We start from the raw sequence: 27679 nt of genomic DNA, 5'->3' as shown, positions 1-27679 counted from the left end.
TAGAACATAGTTTAGTTAATTCTAAACTTGTTCGCAAGCAAAAGTTAATCCTTCTAACTTGACTTTTAAAATCAACTAAACACATGTTCTATATCTATATGATATGCTAACTTAATGATTTAAAACCTGGAAACACGAAGAACACTGTAAAACCGGACATACGCCGTCGTAGTAACACCGCGGGCTGTTTTGGGTTAGTTAATTAAAAACTATGATAAACTTTGATTTAAAAGTTTTTCTTCTGGGAAAATGATTTTTCTTATGAACATGAAACTATATCCAAAAATCATAATTAAACTCAAAGTGGAAGTATGTTTTCTAAAATGGTCATCTAGACGTCGTTCTTTAGACTGAAACGACTACCTTTACAAAAATGACTTGTAACTTATATTTCCGACTATAAACCTATACTTTTTCTGTTTAGATTCATAAAATAGAGTTCAATATGAAACCATAGCAATTTGATTCACTCAAAACGGATTTAAAATGAAGAAGTTATGGGTAAAACAAGATTGGATAATTTTCTTGTTGTAGCAACGTGAAAATTGGTAACAAATCTATATTAATCATATCCTAGCTAACTTATATTGTATTATACATGTATTCTAATATATTATGTAATCTTGGGATACCATAGACACGTATGCAAATGTTTTGACATATCATATCGACCCATGTGTATATACTATTTGGAACAACCATAGACACTCTATATGCAGTAATGTGGGAGTTAGCTATACAGGGTTGAGGTTGATTCCAAAAATATAAATACTTTGAGTTGTGATCTAGCCTGAGACGTGTATACACTGGGTCGTGGATTGATTCAAGATAATATATATCAATTTTTTTCTGTACATCTAACGTTGGACAACTAGTTGTAGGTTACTAACGAGAACAGCTGACTTAATAAACTTAAAACGTCAAAATGTATTAAAAGTATTGTAAATATATTTTGAATATACTTTGATATATAAGTACATATTTGTTATAGGTTCGTGAATCGACCAGTGGCCAAGTCTTACTTCCCGACGAAGTAAAAATCTGTGAAAGTGAGTTATAGTCCCACTTTTAAAATCTAATATTTTTGGGATGAGAATACATGCAGGTTTTATAAATGATTTACAAAATAGACACAAGTATGTGAAACTACATTCTATGGTTGAATTATCGAAATCGAATATGCCCCTTTTTATTAAGTCTGGTAATCTAAGAATTAGGGAACAGACACCCTAATTGATGCGAATCCTAAAAATAGATCTATTGGGCCTAACAAACCCCATCCAAAGTACCGGATGCTTTAGTACTTCGAAATTTATATCATATCCGAAGGGTGTCCCGGAATGATGGGGATATTCTTATATATGCATCTTGTTAATGTCGGTTACCAGGTGTTCACCATATGAATAATTTTTATCTCTATGTATGGGATGTGTATTGAAATATGAAATCTTGTGGTCTATTGTTATGATTTGATATATATATAGGTTAAACCTATAACTCACCAACATTTTTGTTGACGTTTAAAGCATGTTTATTCTCAGGTGAATACTAAGAGCTTCCGCTGTTGCATACTAAATTAAGGACAAGATTTGGAGTCCATGTTTGTATGATATTGTGTAAAAACTGTATGTAAGAAACATATGTCGATGTAATATATTTCTATTGTAAACCATTATGTAATGGTCGTGTGTAAACAGTATATTTTAGATTATCATTATTTGATAATCTACGTAATGCTTTTGAAACCTTTATTGATAAAATAAAGGTTATGGTTGTTTTAAAAATGAATTCAGTCTTTGAAAAACGTCTCATATAGAGGTCAAAACCTCGCAACGAAATCAATTAATATGGAACGTTTATAATCAATATGAACGGGACATTTCAGTTTGTGTAGGTGTATGCAAGTGATTGAATTATGTATGTATGCGTATAAGTATTGCATTCACTAAGCTTTAGCTTACCCTCTCGTTGTTTACATTTTTAGGTTCCGAGGCAGACGTGGCAAGGGTATGCTCGGGATTAGATGATTTTCCCTTTTGATGCTTGCTTGGATTACTTTTGGTTTTCGACTTAGGATTGGGTAGTTTATCCCCCAAAATCATGCTCGTAGTTGTGTTTGGAACTTAAACTCAAGTAGTCGAAAACTTTTATTTTGTACGAAAGTCGTAAAACGGCCGATGTGGGCCCGGTGTCGTAAAACTTGTTTTATTATTGAAACGTGTTAGTTTTACATATTATAAAATGTTGTGAAAAGCGTTTAGTCTAAAAGTATCGGGAAGTGGGAGATCATTACAGCTAGGGTGCGCGGCGCGCAACCCCTATAGTGCGCGGCGCGCACAAGGCCCAATAGGTTCTGTCCGGATATATATATATATATATATATATATATATATATATATATATATATATATATATATATATATATATATATATATATATATATATATATATATATTTCACGTTTTTGGTTGGATAACGGGTTGGGTCGTTACAAGTGGTATCAGAGCATGGTCTAAGAGATTTAGGTGACTTGAGATAGGCGCCTAGACTTAGACTTTTTGTGTGTGCTATTATGCGGGACTTGTAGGATTACGGGTCGGTTCGGGATTTAGTTAGTGCCTTAGAGAATAGGTGAACTAGCTATGAATTGATCATGTTGTTACTAATCATGTTGTTTTGTGTTGAACATCTAGCGAGATGGTTATTATATTCATGAGCTCGGCATGGCGTGTGGGCGTAATAATGCTTCGCGACCATTATTACGGTTGCAAGCCAAGTCAAGTAAGTGATGTACAACAAGTATTGAACTAGATGGGATGTGCGAACGGTGGCGTATTTACTTGATTGTGAATATTGTTCGCGACGGTATATATAATATATTCGTGTTGCGTTCCTAACCGAGTTCATTTCTTCGAATGAAGAAGAGGAACGGACATGATAATGGTGATCAAGACGATGACTCGGAGTTCACGACCAAGGTTGAGGCCATCTTTGAGCGTCAAAAGGCGGAGTTTCTAGAGGACGTTAAAAAGATGTTCTTAGATACGATTGATGAGCAAGTAGTCAATCTAGTCAAGGAACAAGTTAAGGTTGTTCTTCACGAGGATAATGTGGGAAGACGAGACTTTTACTACAAAAACTTCAAGGATGCTCAACCTCCCACTTTTGAGGGAGAACGAGACCCACTCAAGAGTGCTCGATGGATCTCCGATATGGAGGGGGCCTTTCGTACTAGTGAGTGCCCTCTCGATAAGAAGACGAGGTATGGTAGTAGTATGTTAAGGGGTGACGCCAAGTTGTGGTGGGATGCGAAAATCCAACTCTATGGTGAGGAACAATGTATGGAGTTCACATGGGACGAGTTTAAGGCAGATTTTTCAAGGAATATCGGGCTTCAGCCGATCTTTCTAAGCTTAAAGACGAGTTGCGTGCTTTGAGACAGGGGTCAATGGATTTAAACACTCTCAAATCCATTTTCTTATCAAAGACCCAATTTTGCCCGGAGTATGTCGGGAATGATCATATGTTGAAGGAAGACTTTTACCGAACTTTAAATGACAACTACCAAGAGAAGATTAGTAGGAACGCTGTGAAAACTTTTGATGAGTTGTTTGACATGGCGAAGGGTTTTGAGACGCTTGTCCTAAAGAGGAGTGGTTCCGATGTTAGTAAACGAAAGTCCAAAACTACGACGTTTTCGAACAAAAAGAGTAAGAGTGTTTCCGAGGGTGTCGGAAGCATGAAGAAGAGTGGTACCGGTGGTTTTATACCCACGTGTTATAATTGCGGACAACGGGGTCATTTGTCGCGCGAATGTACGAATGCGAAGTCTAACAAGGTTACACGTTTTAATTGTCAAAAGGAGGGACACCGAAAGTCGGCGTGTCCGGAACCAGTTGGTGATGCATGAGAACCTGACGACGATGTTCAGGTACTTTTCGATATTTCTTTTGAAATGTACTTATGATTTTGTTTAATGCATTTTGTGCTAATGCGTAGTGTGATGAGGGGTAGCGTTCCTTATGGAATTACCCTATGATGATGGTCGGATTGACGGGCGAAGGGCGTAAGACTTGGTGCTTCCAAGCATTCCTTAGTGTTGGGCGAAAGATTTTACCAAGCCATGGAAATGGGCTTTGGTGTTGTTTTTAGTCGCGCGTAGTCGCTTTTGTGTCGTAATTGATGAAACATGAGTTTCGTCGGGTACGGATGACTTAAGGTCACTTTAGTGTTGTGATGGGTGACATCGGATGAATGAAACCCTCTAGGTCGAGCTTTTAGGTCTCGAAGAATGTTGATAGTGGAGTCTATGTGACGCGATGTCAGGTGCCTCTTTCATACCTGCAAGTGTAATGTTCGACTCCGACGACGTTGTGGTTACATTGTACTTAGGGTACCGAAGAGAAACCCTTAGGTACATGAGTGACTAGGTGGAACTTTAACAAGCTATGGCAATCGGAGGACTGCAAGAATAAAGTTGTGAAATTTATGATGAACTCTTCGTTCGAAGTAATTAAGGATATGTTTAGATCCTTTATATGCTCAAGGTTAGAGCAAGATGTGGTGATGGGTCGTGTGAACCCAATGGTTAGGAAAGTCTACCTTTTGGTAGCATTGTACGGTTGTACAAGGTGCGTGTTGCGTTGCCTTTTTGTCGTTGTATAAATGACGCCAACGGGTGACGGTGAACATCAATTTCTAGTGTGCGAAATGAATTCTTGAGAATTCGGGTACTACGACCGAGGGATAGATTGGTCGCGTATTTTGGAAAGTGGTAACTATCGCGGGATGATGTTACCATGGCGATGTGGTTATCGAACGTAGTTCCAAGTGGGGGAGTTACACTCCCGCACGAGGAGGTTTTGGTGTGGAAATTTGGGATAATGCTCATGTTAGATCCGGAATTAGTGTCGAGGCCTAGATTGGTCGATTTGTGGTGGAGTACAACTTCGGTTGAATTGTATTTATTGATTTGGATGTGAATTACTACTCGAGGTGGTAATGTGATAAATCTCGTTGAGAGATAATAGACGTGTTTGACGAGCAAGGTAGGATCCCCGGTTAAGGGATGTGCGTGTCGAATTCTCTTATAGAGGATCATTGTTTTGTACCTATGTGGGCTATAGGTGGTACTTGCTCGATTGTGTTAAGCAATGTTCGCGCGTGCGGACCTTTCGTGTGCGGAAATTCCAGGCGGTGTGGAATGATTCTAAGTATGCGCATATACTTAGTTTGTTTGTATGTATTGTGGTAAGTGTTATCCATTGCGAGGATTCACTTTTCGTTGGCCACGGTTGAGGTGTGATAAGTAGTAAGTGTTATCCGTTAGGATTCACTTTTTGTCGGCTACTTATTGGTATGTGGAATGCATTTCCCGTTAGGAATCGCTTTTGTTTGGCCATGTGTGGGGAGAGGTAAGTGTAATCCATAAGGATGCGCTTTTGTCGGCCTCTTGTTGCGTAGTGGTAAGTGGTTAACGTTTGATCTACCGCTTTTCGTCGGCCACGTACGCGTGAGAATGTGGGGCAAGTGGTATCCGATTGTGACGATTCACTTTTCGTCGGCTCCATTGTGATGTTTGTTGGCCATATTATTGGTGCGTTGTAACTTTAGCGATGTACATGATAAGGGTACGCTAAAGGGATTGCTAACTTGGTATGAGATTTGGAATGTTAGTTTGTTTATGTCATGCGATCGAGGCATGAGTTCGTTCCGGTTTGGGGACGAAGCGAGACTTAGTGCTCGGTTTGGTAGATTTGGTAAATCACGGATGATGATTTAAACCAGAAAGGTAACTTTTGTGTAAAGTCGCCTAAAGGATTTGTGTAAAATCTTCGGATTTATGGAAATTGTTGTGGACATCGAATTTGGACGGATGTCGGAGGACCATAGAGTGTGGGTCCTGTTTGTTAGAATGGTGAGGATCACGGGGACGTGATCCAATTTAAGTGGGGGAGAGTTGTAAGACCCTAAACTAAAGTGCACAGGTGTACATAAACGTCGAATAATCAAACTGGGTTAAACTGAAACTGGCAGGCTGAGTTTGACCTTGTGCGCACCGCGCAAGGTAAGGGGTGCGCGCCGCGCACAGCCTCTGCGACAGAATTCTGCTTTTGACATTTTGAGTTAAATGAAGGGCATTTTGGTCTTTTCACCTGAGACCGGATGTGTAGCCATATTATCAGTTTGGGATCTAGTTTTGGATCACTTTCAAATCCACAAACACTCTCACTTCATTCCTAAAGAGAGAGAGAGATTTCTAGATAGAGATTTGGAGATTTGGAGAAGAAGGAGCTTGAACCGATCAAAACCTCGAGAGTTAAAGTTGTTCATCTCGCTCCTAGCTACGTTGTGGTAGTATTGGTAAGTTCTAACTCCGAGTTTTCATAGTTTGATTAGTGTTCATAATTGGGATTTCGATTTAGGTGTTCTTGAGTAAACCCACTAGTTGATAATTGGGTGATTGAGCTAGTAAATGGGGTTGATAACCATTGTTAGTGGGTTTTGGGTTGGATGATGGAATTGATTAGTTGATAATCATGTTCGGGTGTTATATCACTAGTTAACTTAGGTTATAAGTGATTAATTGTGTAAGCTTGCAAAATGGGTGTCTTGACTTGAGATTAGGTCAAAATGGGTTTTGTGTAAATTGATGCAAGTAATATGTTTTGATGATGAAACCTTGAGTAAAATGAGTTGTTGGAACATAATCACTAGTCGATTGTGATTATGGGGGTTTTCGGGTGAGGTTTGACTTAGTCAAAGTGGGAGTAAGTGCTAATGGGTCGAAATTGCACTTATGGTGTCTTGGACATAAGCTAGAGTGTTTAGTTTATTTGTTTGTAAATTTCTTAGGTGATTTGCATTTGGACATTTAGGAGCTCAAGCGGGATTGCTTTTCAAGTAATCGAGGTGAGTGGAATATTTATACGTTTATGCATATAATTTGGTTGCTTGTGTGCGGCGTGGTAAGTGATATCCGTTAGGATTCACTTTTTGGGGACCACAAATGGGGTTAGAAAATATAGTGAGTGATATCCGTATGGATAGCTCTTCATTGGCTATATTTGGTTGCGATATGTGGTGAGTGATATCCGGAAGGAATAACTCTTTGTCGACCACGATTGGAGGTGAGGCATGTGACGAGTGATTTATGTTTGACCTATCACTCTTCGTTGGTCACATGTGTGAGTTTGGTTATGCAGCGAGTGATTAATGGTTGACCTATAACTCTTCGTCGGCTACATGTGTGCATTTGGTTATGTGACGAGTGATTAATGCTTGACCTATCACTCTTCGTCGGTCACATGTGAATGTTTGGTTATGTGGTGAGTGATTAACGTTTGACCTATCGCTCTTCTTCGGCCACATAGGTGTGTTGGGGTAAGTGGTGAGTGTTATCCGTTTGGGGATCCGCTCTTCGTTGGCCACTTATCGTAGGATGGTGAGCGGTTACGCTTTTCGTCGGCCATCCTTGTGATTGAGGTAAGTGTTAACATTTCGGTTGCACTTTTCATCGGCCTCATGGTGCGTAGTGGTGAGTGGTTAACGTATTTGACCTACCGTTCTTCGTCGGCCACGTACGTGTTGCGATGGGTGGTGAGTGGTTAACGTATTTGACCTACCGCTCTTCGTCGGCCACCATCGAGTCGAATGTCGACATTGTGTATGTTGGGATGTGTAAGTTTCTCTAGTATTGTACGTATTATTGTTGAGATCTCTATGCTAATGGTGTTGACTTGTTGTACGTACTATTATACGTTTATTGCGGTTTGCTAATGATTATTGTGTTGTTTGTGTAGGTGTATGCAAGTGATTGAATTATGTATGTATGCGTATAAGTATTGCATTCACTAAGCTTTAGCTTACCCTCTCGTTGTTTACATTTTTAGGTTCGGAGGCGGACGTGGCAAGGGTATGCTCGGGATTAGATGATTTTCCCTTTTGATGCTTGCTTGGATTACTTTTGGTTTTCGACTTAGGATTGGGTAGTTTATCACAAACATCATGCTCGTAGTTGTGTTTGGAACTTAAACTCAAGTAGTCGAAAACTTGTATTTTGTACGGAAGTCGTAAAATGGCCGATGTGGGCCCGGTGTCGTAAAACTTGTTTTATTATTGAAACGTGTTAGTTTTACATATTATAAAATGTTGTGAAAAGCGTTTAGTCTAAAAGCGTCGGGAAGTAGGAGATCATTAAACGAAAAATGAAAAATCCGGACAGAACCTGTTGGGCCTTGTTCGCGCCACGCACTATAGGGGTTACGCGCCGCGCACCCTAGCTGTAAAAAAAAAAATTATATTTCGCGTTTTCGGTTGGATAACCGGCTGGGTCATTACATTTTCAAAAGAATGCAATGTTTACAAAACGTATCATGTAGAGGTCAGTACCTCACTGTGAAATCGATGAATGATGTATTCGTCCAAATGGATTTGGACGGGTCATCACACGTTGGTAAAGGACCGAGTTGTGTGGGATGGCAGCAGCGCGACAGAAAATTGTGTTGGGTCAGAATGCTATCCGGAAGAACAGCCGAAGAAGAAGCTGCCATCAGCAGCAAAATCCGTGAGCTCAAAATGGACCCGGGTTGCAACGATCGGTGGATATGGGGTGCGTGTGGTAATGGAATTTTCACAACTAAAAAGCTTAATAATCTTATTGATACGAAGACAATTTTTGTGTGTTCAAATGCAAAAGAAACTTTTAGAAACAACTTGGTGCCGAAAAAGGTTGAGATATTCATTTGGAAAGCTAGGAAAAAATGACTACCGGTACGTACGAAATTGGATAAAAGAGGGATGGATTTACACTCGGTACGTTGTCCACTTTGTGACAATGGTATTGAGACGGTAGATCATTCTCTCATTTCGTGCAAAAAAGTTCTAGACGTATGGTCAAAAGTGTTCAAGTGGTGGGGTTTAGGTCCATTTTCGTTTGTAAGCTTAGAAGATGAACTATTGGGAAAAGTAATCATGGTGCGGACGAAGACATTTTACAAGCGGTTATTTGGTCATGTTGTTATCTAGTTTGGAGAAATAGAAATCAAATGGTTTTCAAAAACAAATGTTGGAGCGCCCCTATGGCGCTAAACGAGATTCAAGTCAAGACATTCGAATGGGTCGCGAAGAGGCACAAAAAGAGAAATATCGATTGGCATTCTTGGTTCAATAATCCTGAGGTCTTTCTTAACTAAAGTTTAATGTTTTGCGGTTTGATAGATGCAATCTTAGCATCTCTATGTAATGTATGTATCCTCTGTTGCGATGCTACTGTGATTGTAAACTGTATCATTCGGTTTTATTAATATAATATATGTTTCTGCTTAATATATATATATATATATATATATATATATATATATATATATATATATATATATATATATATATATATATATATATATATATATATATATATATAGGGGCAGGATCAATGGGGAAGTAACCAATCGGGGGGAAACGGGGGAAGCAAAAAAAAAAAAATTTCGTTTTTTTTTTGAAATTTTTTTTTTTTCCGGCATCAAGATCACACGAAAATATGAACATTTAGAAGAGACACCTCGTGATGAATGTTATTATTTAGGCGGGAAAACGATCGACAAAAATAACATTCAAGATAATATTGTTCGTGATGAATATGAACTTTTTTTTTCTTCATGTTTTGTGAAGTAAAATTTAGCCCGATTTAGAGTTTAGGGTTTAGGGTTTAGGGTTTGGTGTTTTGGGTTTATTCCATAAACCCAAAACACCAAACCCTAAACCCTAAACCCTAAACTCTAAACCGTTCGTGTTAAAAACTCAATCTAAATCCTAAATCTAAACCCTAAATCTAAACCCTAAACCCTAAATTTCTAAACCCTAATATCTAAACCCTATAAACCCTAATATCTAAACCCTAATATCTAAACCCCAATAGCTAAAACCTCAAAATACGCTCGAAAAACACGATAATTGTTATATATTACTTCTTCGAGCGTTTTCCCGCCAAAATAAAAACATTTATCAAAAAGTGTCTCTACTAAATGTTCATACTTTCATCTTATCTATAATGTTCGTGAACAAAGTTTTTTCAAAAAAAGAAAAGAAAAAAAAAGTTTTTGCTTTCCCACGCTTCCCCCCGAATGGTTACTTCCCTCTTGATCCTACCAATATATATATATATATATATATATATATATATATATATATATATATATATATATATATATATATATATATATATATATATATATATATTATGTACAAATGCATATAACACCTAATCAAGAAATCGGAACGGATTAGTCTACCAGTACAGTTATGCATTTAATGATGGACGGATATATAGTTTTTTTTTTCAAGTTGTTACTTGTTAGTATGCTTTTCAAGCTATAATGTTAATCAGTTCCAGTAGATGTTTTAGATATTTTTATTTTACTTAATCACATAACGTCCAATACAACAAACTGTAGCAATTCTTTCTTACAAGCTTCTTTTTTTGTATATATTCAGAATTATCATCTATCGGAAGAGAATCTTGGAATGGCCCCGTTTAGTGAGCATGAGGCTCAGTTAATGCGGAAGCTCTGTATGTTATTTGACCCACACATTTGGGTTTTAGATTCGGGTGTCTCGTATCACGCTACCCCATACATAAACGAGATGGTGAATTTCAAGAGTTATTCCAATAAAGTCCGAGTTGCGGATGGAAAGACACTTGATATTGCGGGTGTGGGTGACCTAGTTGTTAGACACATGAATTATGCATGGATCTTGAGGAATGTGAGATTCATCCCAAAGCTCAAAAGTAGATTGATCTCGGTTGGACAATTGGATGATGAAAGGTGTCATGTTCTATTTGGAGATCAAAGATGGATGGTATTTAAGGGAGGTCTTGTGGTTGCTCGTGGGTACAAGAGGGGAACCATGTATATGGTTGAAGAGTTTCTAGGTGATTTTGTGGGTGTTAAAAGTCCTAGCGTGCTAATGCTTTCCGGTATTGTTGAGAGGTCTTATTTGAGTGGGAGCTCAAAGGAAGTTGAAGCTAGTGGAAATTCGGGTCGAATTGGGTACACTAGAGCTTTTGTCACTTCGGGTAGATCTTTTTCAATGACAACTTTGTTGCAATCGGCCGAGAAAGACGAACAAGAGATTTTCTTGAGAGTCACTGTTAAAGATACATCCGTGCAGTGGGAGTTGGCTCGTGATGAAAAATCGGGTTTGTCAAAAGACGTGTGCACGTATGTGATCGGTGTTCTAATGGTGAAAGCTAAGGCGGTTATGTGGAAGATCAAGGGTGTGATTGCGTTCTCACACGGCTACCTTGATGGGGTTATTCACATGTTTGTTCCACCGGCGGGTTTGTTCTTTATTGGAAAGATAAATCGGGTGGATGGAGTTTTGTATGGGTGGATCGCTTGGGCGATGGGGTTAATTGGGTCGAGTCTCACTGAAACGACCTGTTATCTCCAAAACTAAGGAGGTAGGTGCCATAGCCAAAGAGTAGTTATTGTTTTCAAAGCTAGTAACAAAAGGATCGAATTATAACTCGGTGCACGCGGTATTTTTTTGTGTCGAAAGACTTCACTTGCTCGAAGGTCATCGGTTGAAGTACGGCGTGACTCGGGTGCAAATCCGGTGGTATCAAAAGGAGGTGTAATTAGCGGGGTCGGGTTGTTGCTGTGGGATGATGATACAGTCAGGTTAAAGATGGGTGTTGTATAACGTCTCTTCGAGTGGGAGATTGGTGGAGTGTGAATCGAGTTATATAAGAACATGTTGTTGGGCTATACGATCCTATAAGTGATATCAGAGTCATGCTATAGCCCAGATGATACGGACAGTGCATGTAGCGCACCTCTCAGCTTATGTGTGCGCACCATGGCGACGATGAGTCGCTCCTGGAGCCGTGTACCAAAATCTCTCCGATCCTGGACCCAATCAGGTGGAGAGTCCCGAGGTTGCGGCGGTAAAGGTTGGACCCGACTATCGTTGGACGGGATGCCCTATGGACTTGGATTTGAGGGGAGGTTTGTTGGGGTGCAAACCAAAATCCGACATCGGTCATGGCACAAAACAAATGAATGGATATAAGTCTAAGGGGAACCCCCTCTATTATCAATTGGTTATAGAGGAAAGAGGGACTTGTGGGCTTATATTGCAGAACATGTTGTTGGACTGTACGATCCTATCACGAACATCACTTCTATACTTTTATGAGTTCATCAATGTCTAAAACACTAAACTGTTAACTAAAAAATCTGTCATCACTTCTCTTCTCATGCTCTAGTATCAAGTGCATTCACCACATCTAATATTTTCATTTTTGCTAATAAAAACTTAAATAATTTGAAAAAATACTCACTATATTGCATTTTTACTCGTATACAATGAATGAAAATGTACTTAAAAGTAGTTTTTGATACATATATTGAATTTTTAACTTAGAGAAAATTATGTGTTTGGTTATGTAGTTCTATCAAAAAGCGTATTTAGTCCTATAAATCTTTTATTCATCTAAATGAATCTTCATTTTGTAACTTTTTTCTTGTTTAGTCATATATGCTAACAAACATTTAACATTTGTATTAATTTTTTCTTATTCCTTAGTTTAATCATTTTCTGTTCATTCTTTTTCATAGTTAGCCCTTTAGATTTAATAACGCTTATGAATTCATCAAACAAGCTATTATGAAGCTTGATCAATTTTAGATTTAACTAGTTGTTTACCCTCGCTTCGCGCCGGGGGGTTCGGTTTTCAATGTATTTTATTGCGTTTAGTTTAACGATGATGTCGTTGAAGCGCAGCTCGAGTCTAACTAAAAGGTATAACCCCTCAAAGATTTAAATGTTATTTTAAATTAACAATATAGGTGCATCTCTGCGGGTGGAGAAAAATATAAAGGAAACCAAAAAAGAAAAAAAAATTGTTACAACGGGTAGAGAAAAATATAAAGGAAACAATCGGTACTATTCATATTTTTTGCATAGTAGATATTTGCTGCTACTAATTATAAAGAAACCATCGGTACTATTCATATTTTTGTCTAGTAGATATTTGTTGCGGGTGAAGAAAATATAAAGGAAATCCAAAAAGGAAAAAATGGGAAAAAAAATTGTTCCAAATAAAAAATTTAAAAAAATAAAAATGCTACAGTACCGTGAATAGTACTGTTCACGTGAATAGTACTGTTCACGTAAATAGTATTGTTCACGTGAATAGTGACCGGTGTACAACCATTGTTGCGAAATGTACAAGCGATTGATGCGCGTAAATAGTACTATTCATAACTTTTTGCTATTAGTATATACTAGTTGTTTACCCTCGCTTCGCGCCGGGGGTTCGGTTTTCAATGTATTTTATTGCGTTTAGTTTAACGATGATGTCGTTGAAGCGCAACTCGAGTCGAACTAAAAGGTATAACCCATCAAAGATTTAAATGTTATTTTAAATTAATAATATAGGTGCATCTCTGCGGGTGGAGAAAAATATAAAGGAAACCAAAAAAGAAAAAATAAAAAAAAATTGTTACAACGGGTAGAGAAAAATATAAAGGAAACAATCGGTACTATTCATATTTTTTGCCTAGTAGATATTTGCTGCTGCTAATTATAAAGAAACCATCAGTACTATTCATATTTTTTGTCTAGTAGATATTTGCTGCGGGTGAAAAAAATATAAAGGAAACCAAAAAAGAAAAAAATGGGGAAAAAAACTGTTACAAAAAAAAAAGTTATGCTACAGTACCGTGAATAGTACTGTTCACATGAATAGTATTGTTCACGTGAATAGTGACCGGTGTACAACCATTGTTGCGCGATGTACAAGTGATTAAAACGTGCGAATAGTACTATTCATAACTTTTGTCTATTAGTATATATGAAAAAAAAATTGATATAGTACCGTGAATAGTACTGTTCACGTGAATAGTGACCGGTGTACAACCATTGTTGCGCGATGTACAAGTGATTAAAGCGTGCGAATAGTACTATTCATAACTTTTGTCAATTAGTATATATGGTTAAAGAACTTGGTAAATTCTTCTGACACTTAGCTTTTATTTATTTTTTTATTTGCCATTTTATTCTCGTGAATAGTAATGTTCACGTGAATAGTGACCGGTGTACAACTATTGTTGCGCGATGTACAAGTGAGTAAAGCGTGCGAATAGTGCTGTTCATAACTTTTGTCTATTAGTATATATGGTAATAATTATTGTTATTATTACATCTCTTAGATATTACTGATAATAATTATACAGAGTAACATGTAGTAATAGCTATATATCACATTCATTTTATTATTATTATTATTATTATTATTATTATTATTATTATTATTATTATTATTATTATATTATTATATTATTATTATTATTATTATTATTATTATTATTATTATTATTATTATTATTATTATTATAATTGTTATATTGTAGTAATTATTAGATAAGAATTTTTAATCAACAATCATATATTATGTGAAGAGTTAAATTTGAAAACTAAAAAAAAAAAAAAAAAATCAATATCACCATGTGAAAGAAGGAATGATTGAGAAAAAAAATGATATAAAGAGTGACTAAACAAGAAATAAGGTGAGAAAACGGAATAATTAAACGCATATTAATTGTAAAGGACTAAATAAAAATTAAGTTACAAAATAAAGGACTATCCGAGTAAATAAAAAAATGTAAAGAATTAAACAATTTTTTTTTATGTATAGAATCAAAAAGACCAACCAAAACAAGTATTGACATGACAAAATTATTTCATATAACATTTTTAGAGCCATTTTCTTAGAAAAACAAAATATACTTGAATGAAACTTCATGGTTAACAATTTAAGTTAACAATATTTAATTACTACTCCTACTACCAATGTAAGATTTTTGGTTGAAAAAAATAACTAAATTCATTCAATCAAAATTAATAGATCGTTATAATCTCCATATTTTTAGCTTTATCTGTCTAAATAATTAATAATTTATTACAATTATATCATTTTCTTTCGTAACAAATTATAGTAATTTAAACTTTAAACTAGCTAGTTATATTTTACGGAGTATATAAATTATATACCGTTATAATCTCCACCTTTTCCCTCTATAGTTATCCAATCACGTAGTAAATATGGCAACAAAAGATATAAATTCAACCAGAACACAAAATGCAATGTATATTTTGAAATTTGAAACAATTTCATATATTAAAATAACATTATATTGAAATAGTCAACAACAAATTCAGGTTATAATTCTAAAAAACAAGTAATTGTTATAATTCAGTAGGCTTATAACTACCTTTAGTGGTTTGATTCTTGATGTTATAATTCAGTAGGCTTATAACTACCTTTAGTGGTTTGATTCTTGATGTTATAATTCAGTAGGCTTATAACTACCTTTAGTGATTTGATTCTTGATTTAGAATACTAATAATGAAGTGTAAGAACAAAGATGATAATGGAGAGAAAGAAAGAAACACTTTGTAAGTGTGAGAAATGGTGCAAGTTTAATGCTTGCATTCATGAGTATTTATAGCCTAAAATCTCAATATAAAAATACATACTTTGTGTACTAAAATTGACTATATGTATACACCAAAATTGACTATCCATATCTATATTATTATTATTATTATAACACTCCCCCTTGGATAGCAATTTTATTTTGTTGAAGATCAACTATAAATTACTGCCTCGTTAAAAACCTTGCTAAAGAAAACCCAGTGGGAAAAAACTTTAGCTAAGGGAAAAAGAGTGCAGCATGGAGTTGACTCCCCCTCAAGTAGACATCGCTTCAGCTGTTACATCTTTTGAACATGTCTCATGCCAATGTTATGAACGTGTGTTCTGAAAATAGCAGTTGGAAGTGCTTTCGTGAAAAGATCAGCAGAGTTTTTGCTAGATTGCACATATCTCATTTCAATCTGGTTGTCCTTAATGAGATTTTGAGTGTATGAGAAGAATCTAGGTGGTATGTGTTTTGTTCGGTCACTTTTGATATACCCTTCTTTCATCTGTGCTATGCAAGCTGCATTATCTTCATAGATAGTTGTTGGACTTTTATCGCGTTCTAGTCCACAAGAATCAGTAATGAGTTGTGTCATTGATCTCAACCAAAAACATTCTCTAGTAGCTTCATGTAATGCAATCACTTCGGCATGATTTGACGATGTAGCAACAAGTGTTTGTTTTTGAGAACGCCATGATATTGCAGTACCTCCATTTAGGAATACATATCCAGTTTGAGATTTAGCTTTATGTGGATCAGATAAATAACCTGCATCTGCATAACCAACCAAATCTTGTTTTGATTCGTTAGAATAAAATAATCCTAAATCAGTAGTTCCTCGAAGGTATCGAAATATGTGTTTGATCCCATTCCAGTGTCTTTTGGTAGGAGCAGAGCTGAACCTTGCCAACAAATTAACTGCAAAAGAAATGTCAGGTCTTGTACAATTTGTAAGATACATAAGAGCTCCAATTGCACTAAGATATGGTACTTCTGGTCCAAGAATGTCTTCTTGATCTTCACATGGACGAAATGGATCAGCTTCAACATTGAGTGATCTAACAACCATAGGAGTACTTAATGGTTTTGCCTTGTCCATATTGAAACGTTTCAAAATCTTTTCAGTATATGTTGTTTGATGTACAAGTAAACCATTAGGCATATGCTCAATTTGTAAACCAAGGCAATACTTGGTTTTTCCGAGATCTTTCATTTCAAATTCTTTCTTTAGAAGTTGAATGGCTTCATAGATCTCTTTATTTGTACCTATGATGTTAAGATCATCAACATAAACAGCTATGATCACATATCCGGATGTTGTTTTCTTAATGAAAACACAAGGGCAAGTAAGATTATTTGTATACCCTTTGCTTATCAAGTAATCACTTAATCGGTTATACCACATACGTCCCGATTGTTTTAACCCATATAAAGATCTTTGTAATTTAATCGAATACATTTCTTTGGGTTTTGCATTTGATGCTTCTGGTACCTTAAATCCTTCAGGTATCTTCATATATATATCACTATCAAGTGATCCATATAGATAAGCAGTCACAACATCCATGAGATGCATTTCTAAATTTTTAGAAACTGCCAGACTGATTAAGTACCTAAAAGTAATTGCATCCATAACAGGAGAATAAGTTTCTTCATAATCAATTCCCGGTCTTTGAGAAAAACCTTGAGCTACAAGTCTAGCTTTATACCTTGTAACTTCATTTTTCTCATTTCTTTTTCGGACAAAAATCCATCTGTATCCTACAGGTTTCACATCTTTAGGAGTGAGAATGATGGATCCGAAAACTTTTCTTTTATTGAGTGATTCTAATTCAGCTCGTATTGCTTCTTTCCATTGAGCCCAATCATGTCTATTTTGACATTCAACCATAGATGTTGGTTCTGGATCATCATCATTATTCATGATGTCATATGCAACATTAAATGAAAATTTCTCATTAAGATTTTTCATTTCATTTCGGTTCCATAATATTTTTGAATATGCATAATTGATTGCAATTTCTGTATTGACATCATCAATCTCCTCTGCAGTAGGAGTACTGATTTGTGGTTCTTCTTGAACACTTTCTTTTACTTCATTATCAGCTGATTTTCTTTTTCGAGGATTTTTATCCTTTGAACCGATTGGTCTTCCACGTTTCTGACGTGGCAAAGATTCATGAGTGACGTTATTGCCAGCTTTTGGAATTTCAATTCGAGCTGGAGTATTTACTGCTGGTATATATGATTTTGTCACCGTTTTTGTATCTGTAAATGCATCAGGCAATTGATTTGCAAGTTCTTGTATATGCATTATCTTTTGAACTTCTGTCTCGCATTCTTTTGTGCGAGGATCAAGATACTTTAATTGAGGTTCACACCATGAAACATCATTTTCTTTATTTTTCATTTCTCCCCCTAATCTAGGGAACAATGTTTCATTAAAATGACAATCAGCAAAACGTGCTGTAAAAACGTCACCTGTCATAGGTTCAATATACCTTAATATTGAAGATGTTTCATATCCAACATATATTCCCAACCTCCTTTGAGGACCCATTTTTGTACGTTGTGGTGTCGCAATTGGAACATACACTGCACAACCAAATGTTCTAAGATGGGAAATATTTGGCTCTTGACCAAAAGCAAGTTGTAGGGGGGAATATTTATGACTTGCACGTGGTCTGATGCGAATCAATGCAGCAGCATGTAAAATTGCATGACCCCATATAGATACAGGGAGTTTTGTTCTCATTATCAATGGTCTAGCGATTAACTGTAAACGTTTAATCAATGACTCGGCTAAACCATTTTGTGTATGCACATGAGCAACAGAATGTTCAACAACAATTCCTATAGACATGCAATAGTCATTAAATGCTTGAGATGTAAATTCACCAGCATTATCAAGTCTCACCCTTTTAATGGTGTAATCAGGAAAATGAGCTCTCAATTTAATAATTTGGGCAAGAAATTTTGCAAATGCCACATTACGGCTTGATAACAGACAAACATGAGACCATCTGCTAGATGCGTCTATTAGAACCATGAAATATCTAAATGGTCCACATGGTGGATGAATTGGTCCACATATATCACCTTGAATTCTTTCAAGAAACATTGGTGATTCTTTCTCAACCTTAAGTGGTGAGGGTCTAGTTATCAATTTTCCAAGAGAGCAAGATGTACATGGAACCATTGTATCATGATGGATTTTTCTATCCTTTAGTGGATGTCCATGAGTACATTCAATAATCCTTTTCATCATTGTTGATCCTGGATGGCCTAATCTGTTATGCCATAAACTGAATACACCAGGATCAATATATTTTTCGTTAACTACCATATGTATTTCTGGTACATTTATATGTGTATAATGTAATCCAGAACTAAGTCTTGGCAGTTTTTCAACCACATGACTCTTGTCAGTGATACTTAAATATTTCTCATTTTCTGTTGTCACTGACTGATAATCATACCCGTTAAGGTATATGTCGGAGAAACTCAATAAATTTCTGCTTGACTTGGGAGAAAATAAGGCATCATTTATTAAAAATTTTGTACCATTTGGTAGTATGAAATTTGCCTTTCCTATCCCTTTTATCAAGTTAGCAGGTCCTGATATTGTATGTATAGTTCCTTCCGTTGGTTTTAGATCAATAAAATATTTCTCGGATTTAAGTATAGTGTGTGTAGTTCCACTGTCTGCTATACAGAGATCTCCACCACTTGATTGATGTTGTATTCCAGCAAAATTCATATTGAACTTCATATATAAGAAATAAATAGTGAGTACATTAATATTACACAATATTTTAAACGCAAATAGATAGTACTGAAACATTTAGCAAACATAATGACAAAGACAGACGATATTAAATCGTTTATTTTTCAAAAGACACACAACTTAAACATTCAAGAAATCTTCATATAAATCAGATGGTTTCTCAGTGACTGTTGGATCAATATTATCCACAAAATTTACTTCCTTTTCTTTACCTTTCAGCGAATCCTGATACATCTTAACAAGATGTTTAGATGTTCGGCAAGTATTAGCCCAGTGGCCCATTCTACCACATCTGTAGCAAGATTCTTCAGAATTTTTAGAAGAATTTTCTTCAACATCTTGTTTAATGGGCTTGTTTTGTGGTTGATATTTATATTTTCGTGGATTACTATTTCTTTGACCACCACGGCCACGACCACGACCACGTCCACGCCCATTACCATTACCATAAGGATGGTTTCTACCATAGTTATGGCTTTTGGCATGATGATGGTGATGGTTATTATAACCACGACCTTGCCCGCGTCCTTGTCCCTGTTTATAATTATTTGCAGTATTTGCTTCAGGGATTGCAAGTGTACCAGTAGGACGGGATTGCTGATTTTTCATTAATAGCTCATCATTTTGCTCTGCAACTAAGAGATATGAATTAAGTTCAGGATATGTTTTGAACTTTAGCATTCTCAAATTTCTTTGCACTGTGATGTTTGCAGCATTCATTGTGGAGAAAGTTTTCTCCATCATGTCTGCATCACTAATTTCATGTCCACAGAATTTAAGTTGTGAACATGTATTATACAGAGCTGAGCTGTATTCATTTACTTTCTTAAAGTCTTGGAACCTTAATGTTCTCCATTGTTCCATTGCAGCTGGAAGTAAAATTTCTCTTTGATTATTGAATCTGCTTTTGAGACCTTCCCATAAAACATGGGGATCTTCTACAGTCACATAATTATTTTGTAAGCATTCATCAATATGTTGATGAATAAAGCAACATGCCGTAGCTTGTTCTTTTTCAGAACAAGTGTTGTTTTCATTTATGGTTTCAAGAATGCCCATTGATTTAAGATGCATTTTTACTTTTATAACCCATGGCATGTAGTTGTTTCCAGTTGATTCTAAAGGAGTAAATTTAAGCTTTTCCAGATTCGACATTTTCTATTATCAAAAATTAAAACAAACATCATGATAAATTAGAGTCAATTTATATTCATAAGTATATAAACATTAAACATAAATTTAATATAACATAAATGATAAGTAGGTGACAGTGTCGACCATGTGTAAGCAATCATAAATAAATGTTATATAACAAAAATATAAATATTAGTAAACATAAATGAAAATTTGGCGACAGTGTCGACCATATATTTTTTCAGGTGGTATAACCGACCTATATCATTCTGGTGGTATAACCGACCATATATCATTTTGGTGGTATAACCGACCATATATCATTTTGGTGGTATAACCGACCATATATCATTTTGGTGGCAGAGCCAACCATATTTAGTATTAAGATTATCGTGCTGATAACGTGTTATAATTCAGTAGGCTTATAACTACCTTTAGTGGTTTGATTCTTGATGTTATAATTCAGTAGGCTTATAACTACCTTTAGTGGTTTGATTCTTGATGTTATAATTCAGTAGGCTTATAACTACCTTTAGTGATTTGATTCTTGATTTAGAATACTAATAATGAAGTGTAAGAACAAAGATGATAATGGAGAGAAAGAAAGAAACACTTTGTAAGTGTGAGAAATGGTGCAAGTTTAATGCTTGCATTCATGAGTATTTATAGCCTAAAATCTCAATATAAAAATACATACTTTGTGTACTAAAATTGACTATATGTATACACCAAAATTGACTATCCATATCTATATTATTATTATTATTATAACAGTAATATAGTTATATGAATCCAATAACACTTACGACACTTGCGCGTCAAACATTTTTTTTGTTTTCTTCGAACCATATATATATATATATATATATATATATATATATATATATATATATATATATATATATATATATATATACACACACACCAATGCTCTTCTTTACTCTTCATACACATTCAACTTAAACGTACGTACTCTTCATCAACTTTCTTTAATCTTTGCTTTGCTTTGCTTGTTAATTTGATCGATCCAAATATATGGACAACAATCGTCAATTTGTCATTAATAATAACCAAGTGGAGGGTGATTTTATTGATGATTCTCCACCGGGATGTCGATTTCGTCCAACTGATTCAGAGTTGATCATTTACTACTTAAAACCAAAGATCGAAACAGGAACAAAGCACCCTGGTTTCCGCTTATACGAAGTTAATCTCTATAATTACACCCCAGACCATCTTTCATCAACTTGTAAGTAACATGACATATTATATTTATTCATACATATACTACGTACTCCCTAGAAAGGATATTATATAAAGTTGTTAAGAATCAGCAACTTATATATGATCAAAGAATTCTTGAAGGGTTCTTATATAATTTGTTCTAAACTAATATATTTATATTGTTATTTGATAACAGCACAATTCCGAGATTACGATGGAACTTGGTACTTTTTGACCCCGTTAGTGCGAAAATATCCAAATGGGAAGAGACCGGAGAGAAGAATCAAGGGCGAGAATGGTGGGCATGTAGGGTATTGGAAGGCTTCACAAGCGTGTACGACGGTGTATGATGATGCGGACCGACGAAAAGTGGTTGGAAATAAAAGAAATTTCACTTATTATAATAAACAGAATAAGAAAACAGAGTGGCAGATGTATGAGTATACAATTGATGATACTAATCTCCCGATTGGGAATAAATTGGTATGTTACGTTAACTCTTTTCTCTTCAGATATATTAAGCTAGTGACTGCATTATTGTTCTAATGTTCTTACATATAGATTGCATGCTCTTCATGTGATGACAGATACTTAGGTTACTACATATATTAATGCGGAAACTAGTTAATTTGAGTCCCTAATCCAATAGGTAAAAGGTTAAAAAAATGTGCATGTTACTTACTGATAAAGTTTGATTACCCCTTAGTGATTATTATCAGTGTTGCAAAAGTCGACCAAATTGGCCAACGCGTCGTTTTTAGGCATGACCAATGCTTCGTGGCTAAAAAAACGGTTAACGGTAAAAAGTCGGTCAAAGTCGGAAAAAGTTGGTCAAGGTCGGAAAAAGTCAGTCAAAGATGATCAAAGTCGGTCAAAGTAAAAAATATTATATTTTTATTTTGTATTATTGTTAATTGTTCATGTTTATTGTAAATATAATTTATATTTTAAGATTCGATTTCTATATAATATTATATATTTCTATATAATATATAATATAAATATATATTTACTAAAACAATTTTAAAAATTCAACGTTCCCCGTTGCGTCCCCGTCTAGACCGACTCATCCCTGCAAGGTCTCGACCGACGCGTCCCCAACTCGCGTCTTTAAAAACCTTAATTATTAGTATTGATTATTGAAAAAAAGAATAAGTAAAAATTGTTTTCCAAAATTAAACCCAATATAGTGCTTAAATTTAAAAATATGTTTTGTATAATTAATTTTTTTTATATTTTTGAATTTCTCTTTTACTCATAAAATTATAATTCATCTGATTTGATGAATAGTAGCATTATTAAATGGCTACGATTAACGAAAAAAAATAATGCTACGATTAACGGAAAAAAAACTAACGACTAATAGAAAGAGATTAATAACAATTTTTGGGTTTAAGACTTTGGGTTTAGAATTTACATTTATAATTAAGGGTTTAGATTTAATATTTAAATTTAATATTAAGAGTTTAGGAGTTGATATTTAGGGTTTAGGATTTAGGAATCTAAACCAACCCTAGATCCGGTTTAGTGTCGAAAAAACTATAGAGTTGATTATCATTCATGGAATGTATGATAACTTAGGTGAAAAATAAATAAATTAAAGAAAATGTAAAAACATATTAATTAATTACTCCTATTTTTTCAAAAAAATTATTTTTTTCTAAACTCGAAATTGAGTTTAACAATATTTGTTCATCCCTTTATTTCCAAAATATATATAATGTTTGTACAATGAATATTTGATTACAAATATCTTAGTTGGTTGAATAAGTATTTTTTTAGTTCTAATATCATTATTAAAATTAAAATTAATCATGCCTGATTCTAGTTGCATTTAAATTTATCTATACCTGTAAATAAATGCATAAATCATAGATGCATATATGCAAAATGGTGAAGAGTAAATTTTGTAAAACTTTTTTAAATATATGACATTAAGATTTAATAGCACCAAAAAAAAATTGCATGTAGTCTAACACATTAAGTATCTAATAGTATAAGATTTCATGACCACATGTTTCTTTTTGGCAGTTAACTCCTTGGGTGTTGTGCAAAATATACAAATTTAAAAGGAACTCTGAGAACAATCAACAAGAACATGTTTCAAACACCAGTTATCAAGCAGATGAAAACATAGTACAAAACCAGCCACTTCAAGCACCGAAACCTTCACGAAGACGACGTAGAGTATCAAGTGTTGCTCAATCATCAAATGATGTTTCTAGTTCTACTTTAGTTGAACCACTCCCTATTGCTGCAGCTCCTCCTCAACCACTAACTACTGATCATAATAACGTGACGTCGATCGCCCGTGTATCCGTATGATCAAGTGAGTTTGACAGACTTTAATGATTGGAATTTTGATGATACACTTCTCAAGAACTTGATGTTTGCATATAATACAACTAATGGCTTTTTGATATGATGATGGGTTGACGAGTGGTTCTTCAGAGCTGGCCTATGGTGTGTTCTATATATGATGGAAAAACTGTGCGTTTTGTCAAGATCAACCTCATACTCAAGACATTGTGCATGTGTAGTTTTATATATAGATATATAAGAGACGGTTAAGTAGTGATTACGTTAATCGCATATAGTTATTATATCTTATGCCCTTTTGTTAAGTACTTAGCTCTTATATTAATGCTTTGTGAATACGAATATTTTTCTTTTGACAATTTACTTTAATTTTATACAGTAATATTTGTTTGTTCGGTACATATCATATATTGTTTGAAGAGATCATATTTTATACACAATTATATTATCGTTTGAAACATGATAATGAACCGATGAATATGACGAGTCCCTCCTTCATTCTTTCTTTCCAATTGATTAATTTGATAATTTAAACCACATATTTTTACGTGCTATGTGCGTGTGTTAATAACAAATTTCAATATTTATAAAAATTGAAGTTCGTTAAATCCATTTGAAGTGTCATACCTCTTTATGCTTTAAGTTACATCCATTCCACTTTGAAGTGTTTCACATTGAAACATGTTATGAAAAACTTCATACCCTTACATGTTTTCTCCGTGAATTTCAACCTTTTGAGGTCTCAGTTAGAGTTGGTTATCTTTATTGCAGTTATCTTATTTGACGGTTTATTAATGAATTAGTCAAATTCTTTCAGGCTCTTCGTGAACATGTTTTTTCACGTTTTCATGTATTTAAGTGTTCCGTGTGATATCAATCGATTTTTAGGGCCTCTCAGAGGGTTTTGTACATTGTTTGTCTTCAGTTAAATGTCACTAGTCACCCCATCGAGTGAAAGTTGGCGTTCAATTTGATTATGAGTTACTTGAATCGAGGGTTTTGGATATAGTTTTCAGTTGGTAAATTTGAAAATGTAATAATAAAATTTGAGTCATAATCATAAATTGTTTATTTAATGAAGTAACATGCACTACTACATATTTGAGTATGCAAACCCTTTTTGCAAACCGGTTTTAAATATTTACCATAAAAACCGGTTCCAATATAGATTGTAAACCGGTTTTAAGGCTGACGGAAATCCCAGACCGGTTTCTAACAAAAACAGGTTCCAAAAGTCCATTTTCCAAACCGGTTTCTCTGAAAAAACCTCTTCCAACTTTGCAAACCTGTTTTATTTTGCAAACCGGTCTCTATTGTCTGAATGCCTTTTTTTTTTTGAGCGGCATATGAAAATTTAAATACATCAACCAAAATGAATATCTCACTTTTCCCTCCACCATCACTTCCATCATCTACTTACATTCAAAACCTTCTTACATGCTTTTTCTTTATTATTATTACTTTATTCTATTCTAAATTTAAGTTTTATCAAATTATTACTAATCGTATATATAGTTTGTTGACATTGCAGATTATAGTTAAGAGTTTCTTGATATTGCATATTGTGGATTTGACGTATGGTTATAAGGTAATCATCAAATTAAAGAGTGTATGTATAATCACACATTTGATTTTATCTTTATACATTTGATATAGTCATAAATATTATGAACAGGGAGTTGTGGATCTTGGATTGGAAGTGAGAATTCATGTTCAACAGGGAGTTGTGGGGCTTGGATTGGAAGTGAGAATTCAAGTTCAAACTAAGATCGATAGGCTAGTTTTGTTTTTATGTAGTTTTAGTTTTAAAGTTAACTAGATGTGGAGCCCTCGCTTCGCGCCGGGGGCTCTGTTTTGAATGCGAGTTAAAAAAAAAAGTCTTGATCTATTTTGTAAAAAAGAAATTTTTTCGACATCTAACATTGAAGGGTTGTTCCTTTTGTGAAAGTTGCCTCTTTTAGCGTTCTGGTTTTATTTAAAAAAAAGTTAGTAAAGTGGGGGTTCGATTTGTATTTTAATAAAAGTTAGGGGGTTAAGTTTGTGAAATTTAAAAAAAAATATACGTATAAAGTGGGAGTTCGATTTCTATTTTAATAAAAGTTAGAGGGTTAAGTTTGTGAAAATTGAGTATTAGTAAAAAAAAAAGTTAGTAAAGTGGGGGTTCGATTTGTATTTTAATAAAAGTTAGGGGGTTAAGTTTGTGAAATTTGGGAAAAAATATACGTATAAAGTGGGGGTGCGATTTGTATTTTAATAAGAGTGTAAAGTGGGGTGCGATTTGTATTTTAATAAAAGTTGGGGGTTAAGTTTGCGAAAAGTGGAAAAAGGAATAGTACTATTCATTTGGCCTTTGCCTTTTAGATATAGGTATATAATAAGAGTATAAAGTGGGGGTGCGATTTGTATTTTAATAAAAGTTGAGGGGTTAAGTTTGCGAAAAGTGAAAAAAGGAATAGTACTATTCATTTGGCCTTTCCCTTTTAGATATAGGTATATAATAAGAGTGTAAAAAAAAAAAAAGTTAAGTTAGTAAAAAAATATAGGTATATAGTTAAGTTTGTGAAAATTGAGTATTAGTAAAAAAAAAGTTAGTAAAGTGGGGGTTCGATTTGTATTTTAATAAAAGTTAGGGGGTTAAGTTTGTGAAATTTGGGAAAAAATATACGTATAAAGTGGGGGTGCGATTTGTATTTTAATAAGAGTGTAAAGTGGGGTGCGATTTGTATTTTAATAAAAGTTGGGGGATTAAGTTTGCGAAAAGTGGAAAAAGGAATAGTAGTATTCATTTGGCCTTTGCCTTTTAGATATAGGTTAGGGGGTTAAGTTTGTGAAATTTGGAAAAAAATATACGTATAAAGTGGGGGTGCGATTTGTATTTTAATAAGAGTGTAAAGTGGGGTGCGATTTGTATTTTAATAAAAGTTGGGGGGTTAAGTTTGCGAAAAGTGGAAAAAGGAATAGTACTATTCATTTGGCATTTGCCTTTTAGATATAGGTATATAATAAGAGTATAAAGTGGGGGTGCGATTTGTATTTTAATAAAAGTTGAGGGGTTAAGTTTGCGAAAAGTGAAAAAAGGAATAATACTATTCATTTGGCCTTTGCCTTTTAGATATAGGTATATAATATATAATATATAATATATAATAAGAGTATAAAGTGGGGGTGCGATTTGTATTTTAATAAAAATTGGGGGGTTAAGTTTGCGAAAAGTGAAAAAGGAATAGTACTATTTATTTGGCCTTTGCCTTTTAGATATAGGTATATAATAAGAGTATATAATAAGAGTATAAAGTGGGGATGCGATTTGTATTTTAATAAAAATTGGGGAGTTAAATTTGCGAAAAGTGGGAAAAAAAATAGTACTATTCATTTGGCCTTTGCCTTTTAGATATAGGTATATAATTTGATTTAAGCATTGCAGCTCAGAAGCAATGAATATATAAGCATTGCTCATGTTGATTTATAGAAATAATAACGTATGAATGTATAAGCATTGTTCGTGTTGATTTAAGCATTGTTCGAATTGATTTAATCAGTTTTTTGAGCTTTATCTATAACTATAATAAGTTTATTTAAGCATTGTTCGTTTTGATTTAAGCATTGTTCGAATTGTTTGTTATGTTGTTTATGTTCCAGAAAAGAGAATAGCCAAGGATGAAGATGAAGATTACAATTAACTTTAAAAAAAAAAAAGAAAAAAAAAAAAGAGAGAATCGAAACCGGT

General features: G+C 34.4%; 1 protein-coding gene across 1 annotated transcript; it reads left to right on the top strand.

Annotated features, from left to right (window-relative positions):
* Positions 1-21433: 21433 nt before the first annotated feature.
* Positions 21434-25771, top strand: LOC139857096 (uncharacterized). Its single transcript, XM_071845854.1, has 5 exons — positions 21434-21658; positions 21830-22116; positions 23665-23952; positions 25484-25540; positions 25628-25771. Exons 1-5 carry the CDS (start codon positions 21445-21447, stop codon positions 25769-25771), a joined length of 990 nt encoding a protein of 329 aa, XP_071701955.1. The 5' UTR covers positions 21434-21444.
* The last annotated feature ends 1908 nt before the right edge of the window (positions 25772-27679 follow it).

The sequence above is a fragment of the Rutidosis leptorrhynchoides genome, chromosome 1, assembly GCF_046630445.1.
Source record: "Rutidosis leptorrhynchoides isolate AG116_Rl617_1_P2 chromosome 1, CSIRO_AGI_Rlap_v1, whole genome shotgun sequence".
NCBI lineage: Eukaryota > Viridiplantae > Streptophyta > Magnoliopsida > Asterales > Asteraceae > Rutidosis > Rutidosis leptorrhynchoides.
Note: the sequence above shows the minus strand (reverse complement) of the source record. Positions and strands in the feature narration are given on the sequence as shown.